Source organism: Thamnophis elegans, chromosome 16, assembly GCF_009769535.1.
Source record: "Thamnophis elegans isolate rThaEle1 chromosome 16, rThaEle1.pri, whole genome shotgun sequence".
NCBI lineage: Eukaryota > Metazoa > Chordata > Lepidosauria > Squamata > Colubridae > Thamnophis > Thamnophis elegans.
Genome location: NC_045556.1, coordinates 6,096,721 through 6,114,443, shown reverse-complemented (window position 1 = coordinate 6,114,443; position 17,723 = coordinate 6,096,721). Strand labels below are relative to the sequence as shown.

The following is a 17,723-nucleotide window of genomic DNA, read 5'->3' as shown; positions in this document are numbered from 1 at the left end:
CGCTGGCCACGCTCATGTAAGGCAACTGGCAGTTGGAACAGAGTTCCTTTCCCGTGGGGAGGGGGAGTAGAACATCTTAACTCCTTAGCATGGATGCGGGTTAATATAATCCTGTATAAGGAATACTGATGATCTGATGGTCATTTCGAAAAATCCTTTCTTAGCGAGCATCTAGAAGCCAAGAGGAAAGTATATGCCAAATTTTAAGTTTGTAGGCTTTACAGTTCTAGAGATTTCGTGATGATGCGTGAGTGATATTTTGCTTTTATATAGATGATAGATAGATATAGATAGATAGATAGATAGATAGATAGATAGATAGATAGATAGATAGATAGATAGATAGATAGATAGTTTGCTTAGAGAGAACCGTGGTTCTGGATTGTAATTGCGTGTTGATAGATTTGTTTTTCATACGGCAAACTTTTCGCAAGTTGACATAACAGATCTCCTCTGGGCTCTTCCTAAGGTGTGGGTGTAATTTTAGCTCCCTGTCGGCTGCAGGAACATTCAGTGTGAGCTTGGGATAAATGTCCCAGCTTAGAAAAGTTTGGGTGGGGACCCTACCAATTTGTGTAAATACACACTGCTCTGCTGTGTAGAAATCTTACCATCAAGAAGATTTTCCTTATATTTACGTGACATCTAGCAATTCCAACTAATAGCCAACTTCTCTATTAAAAAGGTAAAGGTTCCCCTCACACATATGTGCTAGTCGTTCCCGACTCTAGGGGGTGGTGCTCATCTCTGTTTCAAAGCCGAAGAGCCAGCGCTGTCCGAAGACATCTCCGTGGTCATGTGGCCGGCATGACTCAATGCCGAAGGCGCACAGAAGGCTGTTCCCTTCCCAGCAAAGGTGGCCCCTATTTTTCTACTTGCATTTTTTACCTGCTTTCGAACTGCTAGGTTGGCAGAAGCTGGGACAAGTCACGGGAGCTCACTCCATTATGTGGCGCTGGGGATTCGAACCGCCGAACTGCTGACCTTTTTGATCGACAAGCTCAGCGTCTTAGCCACTGAGCCACCATGTCCTTTTATGCACCATAACAGGGTATCATGTTTCTTGAGCCTTTTCTTTTCTGGCAGAAAGATCGTTCCTTCAACTTGTCCCACAAGGGATATCTTTATCAACCTTGTCTCGACTCCCATCTATCAATACAGGTTGTCCTTAACTTACAACCATTCTTTTAGTGACGATTCAAAGCAGGGGTGAAATTCAGCAGATTCTGACAGGTTCCGGAGAACCGGTAGCGGAAATTTTGAGTAGTTTGGAGAAGCAGGAAGTGCCACCTCTGGCTGGCCCCAGAATGGGCTGGGAATGGAGATGTTGCAGTATCCTTCCCCTGCCACGCCCACCAAGCCACGCCCACAGAGCGGGCAGTTTTTAAAAAAAATGAATTTCACCACTGGTTCGAAGTCATAACCGCCCTGCAACCGTTTCTCGAGCTTGCAACCATCCCAGCATTCCCACGGATTAAAATTCTAGGCCAGTGTTTCTCAACCTAGGCAACTTGAAGATGTCCGGACTTCAACTCCCAGAATTCCCCAGCCAGCATTCGCTGGCTGGGGAATTCTGGGTGTTGAAGTCCGGACATCTTCAAGTTGCCAAGGTTGAGAAACACTGTTCTAGGCATTTGGCACCCATATTATGACAGGTGTGTGATCCCCCAGCCTGCTTTCCAAGCAGCATTAACAACGCACAACTCACTTAACAGCCGCAGTGATTTTACTATAATAGCTGTAAGAGGGGGGAAAAAAAGTTGGCCAAATTAGGTACCCCTGGCACATCGATAGAAATTCTGCTCCCATTGATGGTTGCAAAGCGAGGATTGCCTGCACCCTGCTTAGCGACCGTGCAACGGGTCCAGTGTCCATTAAATGGGTGGGTGGATGGGGGGAGATTGGTCCTATAAGAATATGCTTTTCATCCCCCCAAACTCCCCTTTATTTATCCCCGCTGGACCTCCTCCCTTCCCGTCCCCTTCCCCACACCCCCACGCACTCGAAGAAGCCAGGACGGGTTTTCCCTCCCTCCGTCCGGCTCCCCGTCCCGTCTCTTTAAGCGCAATCGATTCCTCCGCTGCTGCTGCTGCTGCTCCTCTTCCTCTTTGGAATTCTCCCGCTCGCCGGGTTTTCCTTGCCGCTGCCCTCCGTCACTCCTCGGGGCGGAGTTCGGGAATGTCCGTGAGACACACGAATGGTGGTGGGGGGGAGGAGAGAGAGAGAGAGAGAGAGAGAGAGAGAGAGAGGAGGTGGCGGGGGGCGAGCCGCGCGCGTGCGCGTGCGTCGGACACGCCCCCTTTGGGGGCTTCCTCGGCTCCTGCCGGGTGTGTGTGTGTATGTGTGTGCGTGTGTGCCCCTCCCCCTTCCTTTGGAATTCTGTCAGCTCAGCGCGCGCTCACCTCTCCCTCCTTGACACACACACACACACACACAGACGGACAGACATTCACTCGCTCAGCCGCTCGCGCGCCCCGCCAGGGATCAATGGAAAGGCTGGCGCGCCTGCGCGGCCGGCCAACGGGCGAAGGACGGCGGTTGGCAGCCTGAGGAGAAGGGGGAAAAAAAAAAGAAGAAGAAGAGAGGGGGGGGGGGTGTTTAAAAGAAGGACGGGAGCGCGCGCCTCACGCACGCACGCGCGCGCGCAGGCAGGCCGCGATCGGGGGCGCGCGCGCCAGGCTGTTGCTCCTCCTGTCGGCGCGACTCTTCGTGAGGGGGGGAGAGAGAGAAAAAAATAAAATAAAAGGCTCCGCGGCGGCGACGGGACCGGCCCGCCATGGAGTGAAACCCCCGTCCTCCCACCGGTCCCTCGCCCGGCAGAGCTTCTTTTTCCCCCTCCTCAGCTCGGCTCTCCTTCATCCCTTCTTTCCCTCCGCTGCCCCCGCTCGGCTGCCCTCGCTGCCGCCGCGCCCCCTCTGCGTGCCCGGCCGCCGGCCTGAGGGGGAGCGAGCGATGGCGGCGCGGGGCGCCTGGCGGCGGCTGCTGCCGCTCCTAGGCTCGCTGTGGGTCGCGCTGCTCGGCGGGCAGCGCCCCGACTCCGCCGCCGCCGCCGCGCCGCCTCAGCACCTCCCGCCCGCAGGTGAGTCCCCGGCCGGTTGGGGAGGGGGGTTTCTTCGCCGCCGCTGCTGCAGCCGGGAGGGGGTCGTTTGGGGAGGGGGCGGCGAGGAGGGGACGGAGGGTCTCTTTGGGCGCCCCGTCAGGAATCCCCCCTCCCCTCCGAAAGGGACCCCCGGCTGGGGAGGGTCTCGGAGGGTCTGCTGGCCTCGGAGCGGGGATGCCGCCAAGGAGCCCCGCAGGCGCCGGTCTGGACTGTGGAAGCAGCAGGAGAAGCAACAGCAGGCGGGGATCCCTCCTTTCTCCCTTTCTCTCTCTCTTTTCCTCCTCCTTCCTTTCCCTTTCCTCCCCTCTCTCTTTCCTCCTTTTTCTTTCCCTTTCCCTCTCTCCTCCTTTCTTTCCTTTCTTTCTCCTTCTTTCCCTTTCTCTCCTTTCTTTCTCTCCTTTCCTTTTCCCTTTTCCCTTTCTCCTTTTTCTCTCTCTCTCTCTTTCTCCTTCTTCCTTTCCCTTCCCCCCCTCTTTCCTCGTTTCTTTCTTTCCCTTTCTCTCTCTCCTCCTTTCTTTCCTTTCTCTCCTTTCTTTCTCCTTTCCCTTTCCTTTCTTTCTCTCCTTTCTTTCCTTTTCCCCTTCTCCTTTCCCTTTCTCTCTCTCTCTTCTTTCTCCTTCTCCTCCTTCCTTCGCTTCCCAAGGCAGAGGACTCTGTCCCCCCCTCCCCACATGTGTGTGTGGTGGGTGTTTGTGCGTCTCTTGAGTGTGTGTGTTGGTGGGTGTGAGGGGTGGGTGGGGGGCTGGTGTAGGTCTTTTGTCAGCAGTCACCAGAGAGACTTGGCCAGTGATGGGGATGTGTGGCTGAGATGGGCTGTGAAGAGAGGGGGGGGGGGTCTCTTTTCTCCCACCACCACCACCCCAGCCTGAAAAATAGACAGAAAAGGATGGAAAGGTGGACAGAAAAGGATGGGAAAAGGGGTGCTTCCCCCCCTCTCCAGCCTTCTCTCTCTCTCTCTCTCTCTCTCTCTCTCTCTCTCTCTCTCTCTCTCTCCCTCCCTCCCTCCCTCCCTCCCTCCCTCTCTCTCTCTCTCTCTTTTGGCATTCCCTCCTTCTGCCCAGTGTCCCCCCCCCCCAGAAAAAAAAAGCCTGCACAGGTTGCCTCCACTTGTAAGAGTCCCATCTCAACGTGTTTCACAAGGGTTTGCTGTGCCAGCAGAGGCCACTGCGCCTCTCAATAATAGACAGTTGCTCTTGCCATTTACTATGGTGATGGTGACGACGACTACTACTACTACTACTATGGCTGTGGAGTAAGGAAGGAAGGAGGGAGAGCCCCTGCAGAAGTGCGTCTTTGGTTGGTCATTCATCAGCGAATACCCCTCCTCTCCCCGCTCGCCATCGCATTGGATGAGTGCAGCTCTTTTGAGGTGGTAGGCAAAGGGTAGGGGGAAACCTGGTGGTATTCTTAAGGAGGGAATCCCCCTCCCCTTCACCTGCTTGGCTTTCTGCAGTCAGTGTGGGTGGTTTTTGCTTTTTTTTTAAAGCTGGTGTGTGATGCCGGCGCAGGCGTGATCCCCAAGTTATGTCAGGTGCAGTGGCGAGCAGACCTAGCCTTCAATCTTGTGGGTGTGTGAAGTGTGATCCTGGGCTTGTTTACTTCTACAGACCTGGGCAGGATGGGAAGCTGGTGTTAGCAATTAGCGAGCTGCCCACGTAAATGGCTTTTTGTGTCACAGACAGAAAGTAAAGTTAATTAACTGCCGGAGGAATGTGTAAGTTGCAGCCCTGCATTAGGGAGGTGCAACGTGTTTGGAACCTGCAACATTTCAGATTTGAAAGGCTTGAAATTAAAAATGTGCGCACTAGAAGAGGCTGGGTTCTCACAACGCAGTGAAGGAGAGCTGATACTAAGACAGATAAAAGCAGATTCAATCTGGTCAGGAATGTCGAAAACAGCCTCAAATGGTTATGCTTGTCTTTTTGACATTACACATCAAGGGACTTACTATATCTGGCATGGGTTTTGTTTTTCAGTGGATTATATCTGCAGTGATCTCAGCTTTTCGGTACCTGTAGTATTTATGGTGTATCCTGTGGTTATGGTACATGGCTTAAGCTGGGAAAAAAATGAGTTGGCAGTGTGTATTGTGTGGGGATAAATGTGTACACACAAAGGGAATGTTGATTCATTTAGCTGGGAAGTTACCTCAACTTGAAATCAGAATAATGCTGAGAGAAGGCACATAAACTGCAAAGGGCTCTTATTTCAGCTATTTCATATATTCCAGTTGGTTTAATTACCACTTTAAATATGCTGCCTGAGGATGATGCCAGTTGTACTCCAAAACATTTAGAGGGCAACACTTTGGAGAAGGCTGAAATTCTGAATGGTAATAAATAATACCTATTAAAACTATGAGCTGGTTTTAGTTTATGCCTTATGATCTTTACCTTAGTCACAGTTTTGAAGTCTATATTTGAGCTTAGCATCCTTGTGCATTTGAGGTGAGTTTAGATGACTGACATGCAAAAGCCCTGACATGGCAGAAGTTGTGGCTACTGATACTATAGTTTGAAAAGTCAGTCATAAATGTTTGGGTGTGTTCTTTGAATGTTTACATCTTTGGAGAATGACTTAGAAGGTAGTACTTAAAATGTTTCATTTATTTATTTTGTTTGTGTGCTATTCTGCAACTAAATTTCTTTGTGTGTCTGGCAACTTAAAACTAACAATCATTATAAGAAGGGATACTGTAAAGAAAAAACCACCAGATTAAAATAAAGAGCAGGGGAATAAAAAGCAAAATCCACAAATGGCCTTAAAACAGTTTAAAAGACTTAGAAAGATAAAAGTGATAATCAACTAAATGTCAGGTAGTTTTTGAGGAAAGGAATTACTATTAGGAGGCTGCTGCTGCTGAAAACATCCCTTTTCGATTGTAATTGCACATTGAAAGTTACCATCTCTGATATTCCATGAAGGGCTTCTGGTGATAAGTACTCAAGGTAGATTTAGAACAAGTGACTCCAGATTTAGTGCCTATAGGGCAGTCTCCGCCAATCTGAATTGGCCCAATACACCAGAGCATTTAAGTAGAAACTGCTTGGGATTCTGCACTTCCAAGGAGGTGAAAGGAGCTGAACTCAGGAAGGCACTACTTTTCAAGTGTTTTGGAATTCAGGTAGTCCTCGACTTACAACCACAATTGGCATCAGAATTTCCGTTGCTAAATAAGTTGGTGGTTAAGTGAGTCATGCCTGTTTTTAGAACCTTTTTGCCATGATTGTTAAGTGAACCATTGCAATTGTTGAGTGAATCACAAAACCATTAAGCGAATTAAGTGCGAGGACAGGTTGTAAGTCACTTGTTCCAGGGCCATTGTAACTTCAGTCAATAAATAGCAATAGCAATAGCAGTAGACTTATATACCGCTTCATAGGCCTTTCAGGCCTCTCTAAGCGGTTTACAGAGAGTCAGCATATTGCCCCCAACAATCTGGGTCCTCATTTTACCCACCTCGGAAGGGTGGAAGGCTGAGTCAACCCTGAGCCGGTGAGATTTGAACCGCTGAACTGCTGATCTAGCAGTAGCCTGCAGTGCTGCATTTAACCACTGCGCCACCTTGGCTCTTCTACTTGTTCTTAAATCCTTAGGATACGTCCTAGTAAATTACACTTTGTGAATTGTCAGATGTGTAATTGTTGCATTTGGATGTATCAAACTGCTTTTTTTTTTTTTTTAAGTATTTCCATTTAAGGTATCTGTTTGCAGGTCAGAAATAAATGAATGGTTGTAAGTCAAGGACTTTTCCCAAGGGAGATCAGACTAGCCTTCTCCCTGATGATTTTTAGAAGGATGTTGGAGAGCTTTCCAGCCAAGTTCATGACTTGTGCCATCTTTTATTCTCATGTTTATGTTTTGCCTTTGTTTTTGTAATAGTTGACAAAAATTTATTGGTTTATAGTTTTATGTTTTATGTACTGTAGGTATCTCATTTTTTTTTATAATGGAAGCTGCCAAAAGTCCTTGCATTTCAGTAGAATATCAATATGACCAATAGCTATAAAGATAAATAGACAATAAACCAATTCTGTCTTTGAAAATGCCCATGTTATACAGAAAGTGGTGTAGGTATGTGCAACTGTTCCGTTGATCCTATGCAAAAATTCTCTAGGACAGAGGTAATGAACTAACAGTGGGGTATGATGGCTTCATCTCTAAATTGTTCCCTTGAGAATTGCCAATGAGTCACTCAAAACAGACAACCATGATTCTGTAGCATCTCACAAGGCAATTGTCATAAGACAAAATTTGTGAGATGGTAAAATACTATAAAAAACTTTCCCTCCAACAAAAAACATCCTACCGCTATACATTATTGGAACGTTGCATTTTTCAACAAAGTTACTGATTTTTGTAATGTTCCTTTATGTTCGAATTGCTGCTATCATCAAAGAGCAAGATGGGAAAATTATATTGTAGTATTAGGGAGTTTCCTTGAATGAAAGGGAATCCTAGTTCCTCCCTTCCCTCCACTAAACTATTGTTGTCTCAATCGATGAAGGTGAGAAATATGTGAAATAATATCCACATCTCACTATTGCTGTGATTATTGCCATTGTGATAGCTGAAACAAGACAGATAGGGACTAAGATAGATGGAATTATGGAATAGAACTGAAGTGAACAACTAGAGCACTTCTGCTTCAGAAAATCAGTTTCACAATGCTGGGTCCCAATGCCGGATGAAACTATGTAGATAAAGGAACAGAAATTGGGGTCAGTAGAGCCATCCATTCCTACATGAAAGGAGACTAAATAGCTTCTCCTGTGGCCATTGTTGTGATGAGTGGCTCAGAACTGAAAAAAGAGGAAAAAAAGCTCCAGGTTTTGCTGTTTCTTCATAATTCATTGCAAAACCTAGCTTTGTATACAGGTAGTCCTTGTCTTATAACCACTATTGACCCCAAAATATCTGTTGTTAATTGAGACATTTTCTTAAGTGAGTTTTGCTCTTTTTTACAACCTTTCTTGCCACAGTTGTTAAGTGAATCACTGCAGTTGATAAGTTAGTCACACGGTTGCTAAGTGACTCTGGTTCCCCCATTGACTTTGCTCATCAGAAGGTCACCAAAGGGGATGACATGACCTCGGGACAGATCAATGGTCAATCAGTATGAACCAGTTGCCAAACATCTGAATTTTCATCATGTGACTGTGGGGGACGCAAGAGAGGTGGTCATATGTCACTTTTTTCAGTGCCATTGTAACTTTGGATGATCACTAAATGAACCATTATAAATCGAGGACTATCTGTATATCCATTAGCAAAACAATGGGTATATGGAAAGTTAAGGTAACTTGATTGAGAAGGGCAATGTATTTTTCCAGAAATTTGTAAATGCTATGTTGGTTTGTGGAACTAGTCTGTTCAGCTCAATGCTCTATTTAACATAATTCAAATTATGTTGTTTCAGATAACACATAATTCAAATTCAGATTTGATTATTTTGAGTCAGTGACCTATTTTCACATAATTCTTTCTTTGGAGAAAATGCGAGAATTCTCCATTATTCCTTGGTGTCAGATTGACACTTAGCTAGTCTATCATTGAACTGGTTCCCAACCATCTGCTCAGTTATAAGCTAACTAATCATGAATTACATATTTGAATTATTTTGCATTATGACTTTGCATCATTTGTCGGATGATGACACCTGTGTCTTTCCACCCATTGATCCCAACTGAGAGAAGGTTAAAAAGTATGGACAGCATTTTAGCTGTGGTAGAACTGGGTGGGGTGTCCAGATTAGTAGCTTTGTTTTTTCCCCACATATTAATAATCTTTTGATCTAACAAGGTATGAAGAGTTATGCATTAAAACAGAATCTTATTAAATCTAAATGTAATTTTATGCATGCATAAGAATTTATTTTTTAGCATGTGTATTTTGTTGTTGTTTAGTCACTAAATTGTGTCCGACTCTTTGTGACCCCATGGACCATAGCACACCAGGTCCCCCTTTCCTCCAGGTCTCCCAGAGTTATGGAATTTTACACACGCATCATTAAAGGTGGGATTTTATGCAGAAGCTTGCAATGACCAGACAGATTTTGTCCATCATGTCTGAAATCTGCTAATCAAAAGTATGTCAAAGGATACCTCCAGACACTTGAGGGTTTCCTGTGTTAATGGTTTCACCATCAAAATGCCTGATGCAGCACTGTTAAACTGCCAGTGAAGAAGAATAGACTCTATGAGGGAGAATATGGATGTGTGAGAGACCCCACTTTCTTTCCCAGCTATCAAAGCAGAGATGTAATGTATGAGCTTTAGGAAGGCCATTGCCAATTATATAGTGAGTTTGATTCCTTTGTGATTCTGTTGGAGAACAGAGGAAACAGAACTTAATGCCTACGGTTTACTAAAGTAGGAAATTGTGGATGGAGATAATAAGCAAAAATATCCAAAATGCAGGAATTTATCAGTTCATTTATTGTATTTGTCTATCAGCCAATAGGGTCACAGCAGTTTGCAACAATACAATATAAGCAATCATGTAATTAAAATATTAGGAATCAATAGTTACAGAAATTATGAGCGAACAGCAATAATAACAATGATCCTTGGTTTATACTTATTGATTATAAGTGATGTGTTACCTAAACTTTTTTGGCTGTACTATTGCTTAAACATTGATTATCCATTCAAAGAACTCATTTTCATGCTTTTTAAATGACCATACTAATTTAATTGGCTTTACTTTACAATAGTAGAATATATATGTAAATACACATGCTATAACACTAAAATATGAAGAAGATAATAAATGTCTTCTTTAATCTACTTAAAACAAATTATTCATTAATAACTTTATGATAAGTGTACAATAACACATTGGCCAGAGGCTGAAGAATACTTGACACAGGATCTCTGAAGAGTTATCTATCAGCATCTATTCTCCTTGCATAAAAGAAAAATCATACATTGCAGAGGAATTGCTGTATCCATGGAGTCGCTGTTTCTTCCGCCATTTTAATCCTAAATTTGTTTCTACAGTGAAACTCAACTACTTTCTGTCCTTGCCTCTGAAATGAATAAGTAAATAGTAATATAGCCTTCCATAATAATCAACACTATAGATATTGAACAATTTGATATTTATTTCCCACAGAAAATAAGTTAACTAAGAACTGTGGTGTATCGGAGTGGATGCATGCATAGAGCTATGCAAAGGAAATTAAAAATGTATTGATTGGCTAATTTTTTTAAGTGTCAGTTTTGAATTAGTGGTAACTTATTTCCAATGCATTCATCTCACTGAGAGAAGGGTGGAGTTGGAAGGCTTGTATATTTCTGCTTCTAGGTGATACTTTATTGTACACTCCATTGCTTAGAGATGGAGATATTTATTATTTTTAAATGTTTCCAAGCTGTACTTTGCAAATATAACATTATAACATAGTAACACTCATAATATGATTTGCAAGGTAATGAAAATCTGTCTAGCATCCTGTGTACTTTTGAGTGAGCATCTATATATGTTTACATTGTATTTTTAGTAAACTAATCAAGTCAGAAAGTAGCTTGTAGATTATTCGAAAACACACAATTCATTTAATTGAATTGCAGTATAATGCATCTCATTATGAGACTTCAAAGTCCTAATTAAAATAGCACTTATTTATCTATTTAATAGCTCTCCATTTTTTCTTGTTATGCCTTATTATCTTTCTAGCTTTTGCATCTTCTTTGTTAATGTACTTTGGCTGTGCCTTCCTTTCTAGACAACTTTCCCTGACTAACCCAATAAGCAGGAACTTGGTCACCTAGGAACTTGGTCAGGCCCTTTAAAGCCCAAAGAAGATTTTGTATGATTCTTATCTCAGATGAGTGATAAAGTCACTATCAATGGCAAGTTAGGTAAATATAAAATAGATTTCTTAAAAAAAAACATTGATGTGATGGGCAAAATATCCCAGCATGCTGTATGATTCCAGATATTGTACTTCTGACAGAGTCTTCAAAAGTTTTCTTTCAATCCAGCCAGTATTGGTTTATTTAGAATATGTGAATCTAGCTATAGTGTCACATATGATGATAGAATATGGAAGATTGAGATCTCTAGTGAGATCTTAAATACAAATTGCCAAGAGCTGTACTAAGCTTTGCTGCTTGTCTGTGAGGAATTTCAGTAGATAACTTGGATATAGTATAATCAGCTGATAATGCATCTGAGGACAATTGGCGGTTCTTGTTGGTATGATTGTATTTCAACCACTTTTCCCTTTGGAAAAATGTCCTTGATCTGTGATATGTCAAATGCAGTGATTCTGTAAATTTCTACACTATATACAATTTTGAAATTGTCTGTAGATTAGATGTTTAATCTGAATTTTTTTAGTGGGTTTAGTGTCTTGGCCAGAGTTTACTTACGAAATAAGTAAAAAATAATCATTAAAAAAAAACCTCTTAGGCTGAATAAAGAATAATGTAAGTTCTTTATTTAATGTGCATATATAAAGCACAAATTCTATTGCTGCTTTATAGTCCTTTCCCAGAATATTGATCAACCAATGTTTAAGCAAACTTGCAGTTATGAGGGAAACTTTCTTCACTGGCACAAAAAATAAGGAACACATTTGCCATCACTGGAACCCATTGTGTAGTGTAATGCAGTTGGAAATGTGTTTACTGTATTAATAATATACAGTCATAACAGTTGTTAGAAATAATATATCCTTTTTGGGGGGGAGATAATCTAGAAAATGAAATAAAAATATTTGATGCACTCCTTTCATAATACATTTAAATGTTTTAAAGGGAATGTGCAGAGGTGTTTTTCCTTAGCATACTTTAGGAAAGGAAAGTGACTATTAACATATAGTATTGCTTTTGCTGAACACGATCTTATGGTTGTAAGACCTGTAGGTAAATGTATACAATGGGAAACTTTTTTTCTGTCGAGGTTCATGTTTATTTGGAAATAATCTGTAGGAACTGCATGTCAGTAATGAATTGGGAGTTCAGCAAGCAATAAATAAGGCCAGAGTGTAACAGTGAAGTTACAATATTCCCCTCTCTCTTTCTGATACCTTTGTCCATCCTTCCTTGGCAGATTGCTCCTACCCAAGGTGAATTGATTTTCTTCAAAGGGCTCTTGAAATTAATTGAGGGCCAAAAAAGATTAGACCAAGGATTACATAAGGGGTGAAGGCCACAGATTGCTCACCCTGGGTTACACGTTTCTTAGGTTGAAGTAGGCAAAATATGCAGCAGTGCTGTAGTCTCAACAAAGTTACATGAGGTGAGTTTCATTGGGAAGCCCCAAAAAGTTACTCTTTCCTAAATGCAAGAGGCTGTACTTGCATTCTGGATTTGTTTTTTAAAATGAATTGTTTTATTGTTTGAATAAAACAATAAAGTGTCGGATTGTCTGAGTAGAAATAAAGAGGGCATTCTCTTAAGGGGAAAAATAAATGGGAAGGAAAATCCAGTCATTGCATGTTTGGACCATTAGACTAATAGTTTAAAACTGAAGAAGGAAATTGATGAACTTATAATAACCAACTAATTCTCCTAGCTTTTTAAAAATGCACAGGAATTCTAAAATGAAACGTTTACATGACTCCTGAGCACAAATTGACCTTCTTTTGACACATTCTCAGTTTAAAAGAACATGTCACTCCTCCGTGCCAAACTTTCAAAACAGGTATTACTTTACACTTTAATTAACTGCATACATTTTGAAAGAGAAATAAACTAGTGGGCTTTTTCCACCACAGGCATATAAAGCCTTGCTTCACAGAAGAGAGCACTTAAGCAGGAACAAGGAAGCTTGTGTGATGTGAACTAAGATTGTGTACTTTAGGGGGGAGAAAGTCTGATTTTGGTGTATGGCTCTTGGCAGGCTCAAACAAAACACCCAGTGTTCTCTCAGTTTAGAAAAAAGTATTCCTTAAAACAGTCCTTTAAAAAAAAACCTATTAAATGAAATATTTGTAAAATGTTACCTTGTCTAAATATTCTTTTTGTTAGTAGACTTTTTCTATTATTTCTATGAATGCTTGCTTATTCTTTTATAATAAGACTTTAAAATTAGGATTCTGGGTTCTGTAAATCTTACTTTCCAAGAAGTGAATACAGAATTACAATCCTAATGTGTCTCTGCCCACATGTATAAAATGGAAAATCCACCCAAGTAATGCTTGGGTACTTTTGTTTTCTTGCTGAACAGTATTTAAGGATCTCTGTCCACAGCAGGGGACAGAAAACAGTGGTTGTATGCAAAACTAAATGGGAATGTGCAGCTATTTTATTGTAAATAACATCCTGCGTTAATAAGACAATTGGGACCTAAGAGCTATAGTAGCTTGCCACTCTAATTTTCAGAGGGAACATAGTATTCTACACACTAGTGCATGGCAATGGCTAAATATTTTGATTAAAACATGTACACTTGGATTGACTTTCTTCCATCATGAAGTTGATGTGGGACTCCGGGTTCAGTCACTGTATTTCGGCTACATGTATATCAGTCAGAGGGAGAAAAAGAGTGATTGTATGCTGCTCTAAAGAGAGAAAATGTGGGATAAAACTGTTTTAAGAAATAAGAAATAAAATTGTTAGAAACAGAGTCCCCCTTTGTAGAGACTTAACAAAAAAGCAAACAATGATAAGCATAAGTAAATGTTGGTTATTAAACTAAGCTATAACTCGTGGATCCTTGTTCTGTCAGTACTTAATCAGTAATCTTCATCTCCCATATTTGATTATGGTGATGATAATAATAGCTTAGGAAGTTGCCTTAAAAGAAAAAAAAACCCTGCTGTGACAAGAAGCTTCCATCATAACATATGAACATGTTCAAAGAGTGCAATACAAATCTAATTAACTAGTGCAATTTTTAGAAAGTCAGCTTATTTAAATTAATCCTATACATAAAATATGCTGCTGAAGTACATTTGTCAAAATGGTACTGGTAATAATTTCAGGTTTCTAGGTCACTATTTATAAATGTTTTACAGTGATATTTATATCCACCTCCTTCATTCTTGCTAATCCAGCTAATATATAAGCAGGGATCATAGTGGGGAAAAGTGGGACTTAAGTTAAATATAAAGAACACCAAACTCATAGCATCAAGGATAGCAGTCAGCTTTAGAATTCATAGTATAGGTAGCCCTCAACTTTTAATTGAGCCCCAAATTTATGTTGCTAAGTGAGACAGTTGTTAAGTGAACTTTGCTCCATTTTAGGACCTTTCTTGCTATAATTGTTAAGTGAATCGCTGCAGCGGTTCAGTTTGTAGCATGGTTGGTAAGTGAATCTGGCTTCCCCCATTGACTTTCTTGGTCAGAGGTTTGCAAAAGGGGATCACATGACACAGGGATACCGCATCCATCACAAATATGAGTCAGTTGCCAAGCATCTGAATTTTGATCACATGACCATGGGGATGCTGTAATGGTTGTAAGTGGGAAAAACAGTCATAAGTCATTTTTTCAGTGTCGTAACTTCAAACGTTCACTAAACGAACGGTTGTAAGTTGAGGGCTACCTGTTAAGATACTGAAGTAATGGATAGGTTCTGCCTTTTAAGTAAAGGAACCAGCAGTCAAGAAATACACCACTACAGTTTCGTAGCACAGCAAAGAAGCTGATAATTTTCTTTCCTTTCTCCACTGTTGTTTCTAAAGTAAACAGGCTTTCTTTAATATTATTTTTAATTACCATTTTTTATTGGTATGTTTATTTTGTAAATCACTTTGAGATGTGTTTGTATATGAAACAGTATAACATACAGTACGTTAATAAAAATACTACTACACATTTCCTCTCCCCATAAAATTAAATTCCTCTGTAAGTATAGCAAATATTTATGCCCACCATTTTCTTTGTTGATTAGCATTCTAGCACTTGCCACATAACTCTGCATGTAGTGTTTGCTTTGCCTGCTTTCTTCTTTTCGTACTGCAGCCATGGAAAAAAAAAATCTCCATTGAAGATGCATTAATTCCTAAACATAGAAAATGAACATCACATGAATAATGAATTAGAAATTTTTGCTACATGTCAGCAGCTTTGTAGGAGGAAGCAATATTTATGAAGTCCCTTAGGACAATAAGAAGTTAAAAATGGAAAAGAAACACACACTAACATTAATGCTGCGAGAGAGAAAAAAGTTTGAGAATTAGTAGTAACATACCAGGCAGAGGGAGAAATATATTATACAGGCAACATTTAGAAACAAACTACAGATGTTGTGTAATCAATATAGTTTAAAATACATTCCCCCATACTAAATGAAGCTCCAGAAGATACAATCTATAACAGGAGAGTCGGGATAGGGCAACATATGGTTTTACTCAGTGCTTTGGGGGGAAATCCATTACAATACGGGTGCCGATCTGTTTCCCCCTCGCACTTGTTGCAGCTACCGTCGGTTCTGTCTCTGCAGAAGCCAGAGAACTGAACCTTCTTATACACAAGAGGACAATATGGTCACCATGCTTTGCAGGAAAAAAAACGTGCATGAAAATTGAAGGTTAACAACTGTAAGAGTAGCAGGGAGGAAGAGGGCAAGCAAGGAAAGGAATTGAAGGGTGGGTGTGGGGGCTTCAATCTTGCTGCAATTTCAAATGCATTAAAATGGCCAAGTGATAAAAACTTTCTTCTTCTTTCCAACAATCTTGGTGAGGTAGAGAATGCTGGAATGAGGTTGGGTATGATAGAGGGAAGGGGATAAAGGTAGACTTCAGAGAGAAAAAAGATGTCCAATCCTGATCTATGTGACACAGGCACATCGATCACTAGATGATAGCCTGGAACAGGAGAAAAGGGGGCCATCAAACCCACACAACTAACAAATTCCAACCCTTCTAAGTTAGAAAGCTAGGCCATCCATCATCATAGTCATAATGCTGAAGTGGCAGTTCCCGACGGGTGGAGTAAATGAGATGGTATGAAGAAATCAATACTAACATAATTCCTTCATCCTATAATTATTTTTGCAATCCCTATGAAAACATTTCCAAGTGTTGAACAACATTCAAGTAAACAAAGAAAATTGAAACGTTAGATTTGTTCTTCCAGTACTTTAAAGAATGAATTTGCAGCACTATGAAGTCCAGGAATTTTGGCTTGTTTTACCAGTAAGTATTTTATAACTTGCCAATGAATCCAAAGCCTTTTCACAACAGATATTTCCACTCCACATGCATCCAATTAGGCTTCAACAAAAACTTGTTTGACCTAAAATTATGATGTAATTGCTTCCGAACTGACCCATGTTTTAAGTAACAATAGCTACTGAACTCAAAGAAACTTTGACTTCATATTTGCCAAAAAGTATTATGCTCATGTGGGAAAGGATTTTCTTTTGCCATTAATTCTCTCTATCAGGAGAAATATGGGCTGTTAACTATCAACAGATTCTAAAGAAACATGCAGTACTCAGAACCCCCTGAAACCCCAACAACAATGAATGAAGAAGCAGTTTCCTATTGATGTTCTACAGCAGACAAACAGAAAAAAAGATGGATAAATCACAATATAGACAGGCGGCCTATTAAGATCTTTTAAAATCCCCTGTGGAATACCTATAGTCTTTTAAAAGTTTATGGAGATTCTCACTCACCCAGGTCATGGTTGTCCCAAAGGTGCTTTTTTTTAAGAGGCAACTGGGCTTTCTGGTTTTGCTTTGAAGACTATAGTCTTTGAAAAGCTCCTATAAGAACAATGGGATTTTTGAGGAACTGACTCTTCCCAATTATGTCCACTTGTCCCACAAGGTCTAGCAGGAAGGGTCAAGACTCCAGGTGTTGACTTTAGGGAGTGTCATCTGGTGGGGTCCAGGTATACAGCCTCTTCTGGAGTTACATCCTCTCCTTGGAGCTTCATTCCCCCGGAAATTAGATTGGACCTCATCAGCCTTTCACAAGACCTCAAAGACATGGCTGTGGGGCCAGGCTTGGGATCCAGATTTGTGTGTGAGCATTTGTGTGGGCTGTGCTGAATTGTGTTGTATTTTTAATCTCAGCTATGGGTTTCTGATTGTTTTGTTTTTAATTATTGTTAGCCTCTCAGGGAGGGAGGGAAGGAAAGGAAGGAAGGAAGGAAGGAAGGAAGGAAGGAAGGAAGGAAGGAAGGAAGGAAGGAAGGAAGGAAAGGTTTCTTCTCCAACTCTTAAAGGAGGGGGGGGGGAAGAATTGCTATATATGCATGCATGTTTTGTTAACAAATAAAATATTTTAAGTGGTCAGAATTACTTATAAACACATTATAAAATAATGTGACATTAAAGAGGTAGCAATAGGACATGATAATCTTGTTGCCTGCTGTTGGTGCTTTCTTAATTGAAATGCCTATTCTTTCTAGGACTATATGGCTACTATGCAACTTCAGGAAAAAGTGCAGTTTTTAAGGAGCCACCAACAGATACAATGAGTGAAATTATATTTAAGTTATAATACTTCTAGGAATTCATTTTTTATTAGCATTTTAGGTAAACATACTGATATGAATAGGATTGTCCAAATAGGGTGCTTGCCTTCGTAAATATCAACTTATGATTAAAACAATTTATAAACAATATATAAACATGAGAGCCATTCCATTCAAAGCTGTTTAGGAGCACTGCATGCCAACAATCAATCTCTATTCAAATGATAATTAAAAGAC

At 41.0% G+C, this 17,723-nt stretch overlaps 1 protein-coding gene across 2 annotated transcripts in view; it reads left to right on the top strand.

Moving 5' to 3' along the window:
• Positions 1 to 2,409: 2,409 nt before the first annotated feature.
• Positions 2,410 to 17,723, top strand: part of NEO1 (neogenin 1) — a 59,568-nt gene continuing 44,254 nt past the window's right edge. The window contains exon 1 of one of the 2 annotated variants that reach the window (XM_032232570.1): positions 2,410 to 3,079. In XM_032232570.1, coding sequence (XP_032088461.1) covers positions 2,953 to 3,079 — 127 coding nt within the window. In that variant the 5' untranslated portion in view covers positions 2,410 to 2,952. The remainder of the gene's footprint in view (positions 3,080 to 17,723) is intronic. The other variant, XM_032232568.1, reaches the window with a different exon arrangement.